Source organism: Condylostylus longicornis, unplaced genomic scaffold, assembly GCF_029603195.1.
Source record: "Condylostylus longicornis isolate FDR11 unplaced genomic scaffold, ASM2960319v2 ptg000092l, whole genome shotgun sequence".
Taxonomy (NCBI): Eukaryota; Metazoa; Arthropoda; class Insecta; order Diptera; family Dolichopodidae; genus Condylostylus; species Condylostylus longicornis.
The window spans coordinates 1,141,180-1,148,527 of record NW_026578060.1 but is presented as its reverse complement, the minus strand read 5'-3'; the positions used below and the strand labels follow the sequence as shown (position 1 = coordinate 1,148,527).

The following is a 7,348-nucleotide window of genomic DNA, read 5'->3' as shown; positions in this document are numbered from 1 at the left end:
AGTGTTAACAATAAATTAAAGCCTTCATAGTTATTAATTATATTTATGAGCATGCTTATATATGTATAGGTATATGTATGTGTAACACAATTTCTAAAATCAATTTACCGTTAATAAAAAATATTTTAAAATTTAAGCCACCTACAGGATAACATTAAGATTATTTACTTTTAATGTTGAACACTTCATTAAACACAAAATAGTGTTAGATTTTGAATTTATTTGCATATGTAATATGTACGTATGTAAGTGAAAGTGTTACACATTATTTATTCAATAGCATTTACTTGATGTATAAATATATTGTTGTTGCAATATATGTTTTGAAAAAAATTTGCATATTCCTATTATTCATGCCTAATTATTTACCTATATAATAATTTACCTTCTTTTTATTTTTCGTCCTTACAGATTTGACTATAAATACCAAGTGTTTTAATGAATTTTCCATCAGTAATTCGAATATTTACTCATAAGAAATATCACCTTCTGGCAGAGTAAATATCAGTGATTAAGGAAAAATAAAAGAAATAAATAAAACACTACTATTATTTTCATTAATTTTGTGCCCATATTGCACCAGCAGCCGTCATAAAATTTACTGAAAAACGAAAAAAACCCATAAAAATTGCAAATTTATTTAAAATATAAAAATTATAGATTGTATATTTTAATTATTTTACTCAAAATGGTTTTTAACGATAAATTTAATTTAATAATTGTTTTATTTATGGGAATTATTTTGACTTTAAATAATTATTCTGATGGAGCACATCTTATGAATTTAAGCGAAAATCAAAGAGCTTGTGGCCGACAATTAGCTGATTTATTGCATGTTGTTTGTCAAGGTCGTATGAATAAAATTCGAACAAAAAGAGCTGGTAAGTGAAATTATAATAAATTACGTATTATAATTATATTTTTTTTTGTATATATACAAGTATTTAATATAATAATTAATTTTTTTATTTTAGAATTTATTATAATGGATGATTATAATTCAAATGACAATGATAATATGATGATTGATGATGAATACGATATTCAAAATCATTTGGGTGAAAATACATTTTTAACAAAATTATCAGGAGGCGGTAATACTGGTGTTTTATATCCAAGAGTTCGCCGTTCATGGTTAGGAATTTCTGATGAATGTTGTAAAAAATCATGTTCATACTTAACACTTAAAAGTTATTGTTCATAGATTAATATGATCGGAAAGCAAACCAAAAAATAAAAAGATACCTTAAAAGTTTTGTCAAATAATTGTTGTTACATTCCTAAAAATTAAAAAAAAATAAACTACAACAAAATCTATTCAAAATCATAACTTAATCATAAATTATTATCGTTCATTCTAATATTTTGTTCCAATATATTAGAATTGAAGGTGCGCGTGTTTATTAAAAATGAATAAAAAAATATATTAAAAAATTTCTGTATTAAATTGAAACAAAAAAAGAAAACAATAATGAAATATAAATAGATTTTGTTTTTATTTAAATAAAAATATTTGTAATGTTTTATTAAAAATTTAATAATTTATTAAATATTCAAGATTATTAAAATAAAAATTCTCTGGAAAAGAATAAAAATTTAAAACAAAATTTACAACTATGCGAAATGCTTACACTAAATACCTTTGTATAATTAGACTAATTATATGTTAAAAATATTCAAAAACAAAAGTTTGCAACAATATTTATAAAAACCATAATTATATTTACACAAACAATAACAATTATTAATTTATCAGTATTCTAGAAAAAAGGAAAAAATTTCTTTTTTTGAATTTATTTTGCAAAATTTTAATTAATTAATTTTATTATTTATATATTTTGTTTAATTAATTTTTATATTTATAATTTTATTATTAATATTATATATTGAAATTATTAATATTTTCAAAAATATTATGTATGTGATAAAGATTATACGATTTACATTAATGGAAAGAAAAAGTAAATGTTTGCAAAAGTTGTTAAATTAAAAAACAAAACTATTTTTAATTATTTTAATTTTTATTCATTTTAATTCGAAATTTTGCTTATACAAATAAATTATTTATCAAACAATAATAAAAATTTTTGTTTCTTTAATATAATAATTATATTTTTAAATATAAAAATTTATATTTTAACAGTTTTAGTTTTTAAAGAATCAATTAATTTATTTATTTTAAAATAAGGTTTAAATAATTATTTTCTCTATATAAATTAAATACTTATTTATGTTTTTACACTTTCAAACCAACTGAACATAATTATACTGAAAAATACAAATGGCGAAATATGTAATAATTTATTTTAAAACTAAAAAAATTGTAATTTGTAAGAGAAAATTTAAGGATTATGTTGAAAATGTTCACGAATTTAAAATAAACATTATTATATAAAAATAGTAATGCAATACAGAAATATTAAAAATTGTTGTTTATTTTTTTTTATTAAATAATAGCTACATTAATTAATTACCTAAAATAATTAATTTGGAATTGCATTAATTTATTTTAATAATTTAATTATCAAAAATAAATTAAACCGTAGTTCATTATTATAGTTAAAAATATATTGTAGTTCCAATAATGACTTAATTGAAAAATTTTAAGACATTTTAAAGTAAAATCGGCCATTGATTTTGTTCGCCAGGTTAAAAATAATGCTAGCTCAAGTCATTAAAAAATTACACAATAACCTAAAAGTAGTTTGTGCCAAAAAAAAAATATATTTATTTTAGTTTTTAATCTGATTTGCCAAGTTTGATGCGCAGAATTTTCATTCGAAATTTTTAATAGCTCTTTCGCTTAAAATGTTTGCGAATTCGCTGAATTCGCGAAAATTCATATTCGCCAAAAATAATAAAAATTCATTAGTTTTGCCGATCATAAGGGTATTAATTCATATACTCAATCGACATTATACACACTTACGCAAAATTCCTAATAAGGAAGCAATATTTTTTTTAATTATAGTAATCGGCAATATTAAATGTGCCAAAATAAAAAAAATCGCTTCTAACATGAAAATTTTGTAAAAATTCTGTAGATAAATATTAAAATATCTCAATTTTAATAGAAATTACTGCTACTTTATTATTTAATTTCTTTTATTTATTTTATAAATGATGTTTTTACTTCAAATATACCGCAAAAATTTAATGACCTCCTCGAAATTTTTCAAATGGACTTTAAACTTTAAACTATTTTTTTATATACGAGTACATAAATCAATTCTAAAGAATTTTGGATTTTGTTATTAAAAAAACACAACTATTTTGAAAATAACAAAAAGCAAGTAAAATTGAATACACAGACAAACGAATATAAAATACTTAATACACAATACTATAGTGGAAATAGGAATAAACTGAAGCCCTTGGCTAGACAAATTTACTTCTGATATTAATTTATAGTTTTTAATTTTTTTTTGTTATATTGAATGTAAAATCTTAATATTTAATTGAAAAACACGCATTATCAGTAATTTTTTTTCGAAAACAAAACGAAAAAGTTCTTATTTTTATCACCCGTCTCATTCAGCCAGCTCAGTTGTATTAACTGATACAATGTATGTATAGTTTTATTTTACTTGGGCGTATACATGAGTCCAGAGAATAAGAACAAAAAAAATACAAAATATGAAAAACAAATTCTAAAACAAAAATAATTTACAAAAAAAAAGGGAAATCTCAAATGAAAATTAGACTATCGCAGTGGATTGATTTTGAATTGGTTGTAAACAGTCGTAATGAATGATGGTTCATTTAACTTTTTTTTTGTTTTTTTTTTTTCAATTATATTTTTAGTCGCACTATTTCTATTCAAAAATATCATATATGAGTTATTTTTAGAAAATGTTTATTTATAACAAAAAAAAAAATGGAGATTATTATATAAAGTGTATGTAATGATTATTTTCTTAAGTTTCTATGAACTGAATTATTTATGTACGCAATTGCTTTTGTTAATTATTATGAGTTAGAAAGTAAAAACAAAAAATATTAACCAGTTTTATCCGAGTGTTTCTTCCTCTTAAATTAAAGTGTTTGTATTAATATTGTGAATTGTAATTACATATATATATTTTGTCAGACATTTCATGGATACGATTGCAGAAAGCTGTACGTTTGAAGGTGTTTTAAATTGGGTTTAAATTATTCGGTCAAGTATGTCAATTGGAATTATTTTAAAATTTAATTAGAAAAACTGGCGGTAGTTATTGACATAACATTTAAATGCTTAGAAAATAAGATTGTATTTTTATTAAAAATTGATTTCAAAACCAGAAAATTAGTTTAAAATTGTTAAAAATAAAAAAAAGCTATAGAGGTGCATCCTTAGAAAGGCTTAATTTAGATTTTCATTTAAAAAACGCATTGTAATTTTGTTTATAGTTTTGAATTCGTTTCTAAAATTTGTTACAGTTTTAAAAGTCAAAATATCAATATTTAAATTGAATTATACGAAAAATGTAGCTTTTTTTTGCCCATATACACCATATTAACAGCTTTAACATGCTAAAATGCCATAATATCAATAAAAAACCCATTAGAAAGCGAATCACTGAAAGTTGATAATAATTTTGTTTTATCGTAAAAAGTAAGATATTATTACTGTAAATACCAACCAGTTCAAACAAAGGATTTTTGTGTATAATGAAGTCTTAAAAGAATTTTTACGATAAAATATCACTACCACTGAAGGTTTTAATTCTGAGATTCACTCTTCTCCTATATTATCAGTTTTATTAAAATTACAAAATATCTTTTCGATTTTCAATATTATTCCACTATAAATTTTATAATATATACTCGTAAGTATTGTAATTTGTGTTAAAATATAAGAGAATATTAAAGGAAAATTCCATTTTTTTTTGTTGTATTATGCATTTAAATATTTCTGTTGTTTTTTCTCAAAAAAAGAAATATGTCTGCATAATACTTGTATTCCCATATAATTCATAATTACATGTTAATTATTATTATTTGTTTACAATTTCTATTTAAAATTTTATTCTATTTTTACAAATATACGAACATATACAAGTGTACAATAATAAATTAATGAAATTAGAACATTCAAAAGAATTTATTCTGATAGGAAATCCTATTTTATTTCGCCTCCGTTTTATACTCTTCGTTTCAATATAAAAATAAAATTGTGCGATAACAGTAATTATTAATGTAATATTATTAATAAAAAAATGTAAACAACTCATAGTGCAATTCAACAAAAACAAAAAGAAAAAAACGAAGGCAGAAAGAAAGAAAGAGTACTTTGCTTTATTTATTAATTAAATTTCAATTCACAATGATTCAGATTGTTAATGATCGGATGCGTAAACAACTAAAAAGTAACGAGATATTACTGGGAATTGTGTGTATCGCACATAGTATAAAAAAACTTTGATTTTTATTTTCGGTTTTTATTGTTTTCCTTATATTTTACTTAATTTTCATTTCGAAATAAAAATTTTAGTTTGAATTCTGAATTTGTGGGCTACTGGTTGTAATTAAAATTAAAAAATAATAAGTGGTTATAAATCTTATAATACGTCTCAATTATATAAAGTAGAAAAAGAAATAATAAAATATTGGAATAATTTTATTGTGAACTGATTTGTTGTGAAGAATTACTTTTTTTTTTTGAAAATAAAAGAAATTATTTGAAAAATAGTTAAAAAAATGTTACTTATGTTTTTAATTAGAATAAATTTTACCGAACATATTCCTTTTGAAATAGGTATATTAATTAATTTAAATTATAAGATAATTAACATAAAAGTCAAATATTATGAGGCCAATATTTTTTAACTTTGATTGTATTTACGTATTCTTGTCCTAATCGAGAGTTGCTAAATAAAATCGTTAATTCTAATAAACTCAAATTTTGATTAATTAGAATGACGATTTTCGATAAGGGTAATCAAGAAAGATTTGAACCGAATGTCATTTGCAAAAATATATAGCTTAAAAAAGTGCATAAATTATAAATTCGAAATTTATTCACGTACTCACACTGTATTTAATACAATCTATATTGCATTAGAAACCATACTGTATTTTTAATCAAATTTCAAATGACGTTTCTGAGTACATGCTATTCCTGACAGGTGTGTTCAACATATTGTATAATGAATTTTAAAATCAAAAAATATTTCGTTCTATAACACGAGATCCAAAATACCTCTACTATACTTAATCGCTTGTCAAATATTTTTACGGTAAATGCTTCATTTATTATAATATTAATCATCAAATTATTTACAATAGATTACAATAATATTAAATATTTTTAGCTTATAAAAGTTTTATTATTGTAATCGGAAATAATAAAAATTATTTTATTTTGGTTTTCAAGTTTTGAATTTTTATAAAAAATAACAAAATTTTGTATTATCATTGTAATTTATTTGAAACATTATTTGAATGCGTGATCGTCGACGACGATTGGAAATGACATTAAATATTTTTGTTATTTTTGTTTCATGTTATCACAAACATTCATTTTATGAAAACATATTTTTAGTCGTGTGTCATGTGGCGTCACAATATTCGATTTGCATTTTGTACGTGAATATTGTAATAGATTTGTTTATTTGTTATTTGCAATAATTATCTTAATTTATAATAAATTTTTTTTTTAATCTTTTCAGTATCAAATGATATTGTGTATCTATTAGTACTTCTTGTTACCTTAAATAGTTTCCAGTGCGCTAAAGATAAATGTAAACAATTAAGGGTTTGTTTATATTCAAATATTTTTTTAGAGACTTCGTCTTTACTCATTTACAAATTTAAATGTAATCAATATGATAATAAGTGTTATACAAAAAAATATTATTTTAGTACATTTTTCTAAAAATAGAAAAGATAAAGAATTTCCAAAAAGAAATATTAAGTTAGTGTTATTTAATTAAAGAAGTGATTAAAAAACTAAGAAAATTTAACAAACAAAAATATTTTTCCTTGTTTTAAAACATTGAAAGAATTTTAATGATATTATCAATAAATTTCTTAATGTTAAAAATTTGAATAGGCAAAACCCGAAAACCAAATTTTAAATTGTGTAATATTAAATATGTATACATGTGCGTATCTACATATGTATGAATGTATGTAAATTTAAAAATAAGCAATGAAACTTTCTGTATAGTGTGAATCAATAAAAAAAAATTTAAATCGTCGTATTGTTCTTGTGGAACTTTAACTAAAAATTATTATTTTTGTTCCAAACAAATTTTTCGATGATTCAAAACTATTTTGATTTTGTAATACTTATTTACATTTTTAAATTATTTTCGGTTTTTTTATAATTTTTTGTTGTTTTTTTGGTTATTCTTTTGAAAAT

The 7,348-nt window shown here is 21.0% G+C and overlaps 1 protein-coding gene across 1 annotated transcript; it reads left to right on the top strand.

Moving 5' to 3' along the window:
- Window positions 1-445: 445 nt before the first annotated feature.
- Window positions 446-1,642, top strand: LOC129613867 (probable insulin-like peptide 5). Its single transcript, XM_055528162.1, has 2 exons — window positions 446-881; window positions 975-1,642. The coding sequence occupies exons 1-2, from the start codon at window positions 689-691 to the stop codon at window positions 1,202-1,204; spliced, it is 423 nt and encodes a 140-aa protein (XP_055384137.1). The 5' UTR covers window positions 446-688; the 3' UTR covers window positions 1,205-1,642.
- The last annotated feature ends 5,706 nt before the right edge of the window (window positions 1,643-7,348 follow it).

Bases quoted from the DNA above. Each gene is read 5' to 3' on its own strand.
- LOC129613867 (XM_055528162.1), top strand. From the start codon at position 689: ATGGTTTTTAACGATAAATTTAATTTAATAATTGTTTTATTTATGGGA. The intron at 882-974 runs GTAAGTGAAATT...TTTTTATTTTAG, and splicing joins AATTCGAACAAAAAGAGCTG to AATTTATTATAATGGATGAT.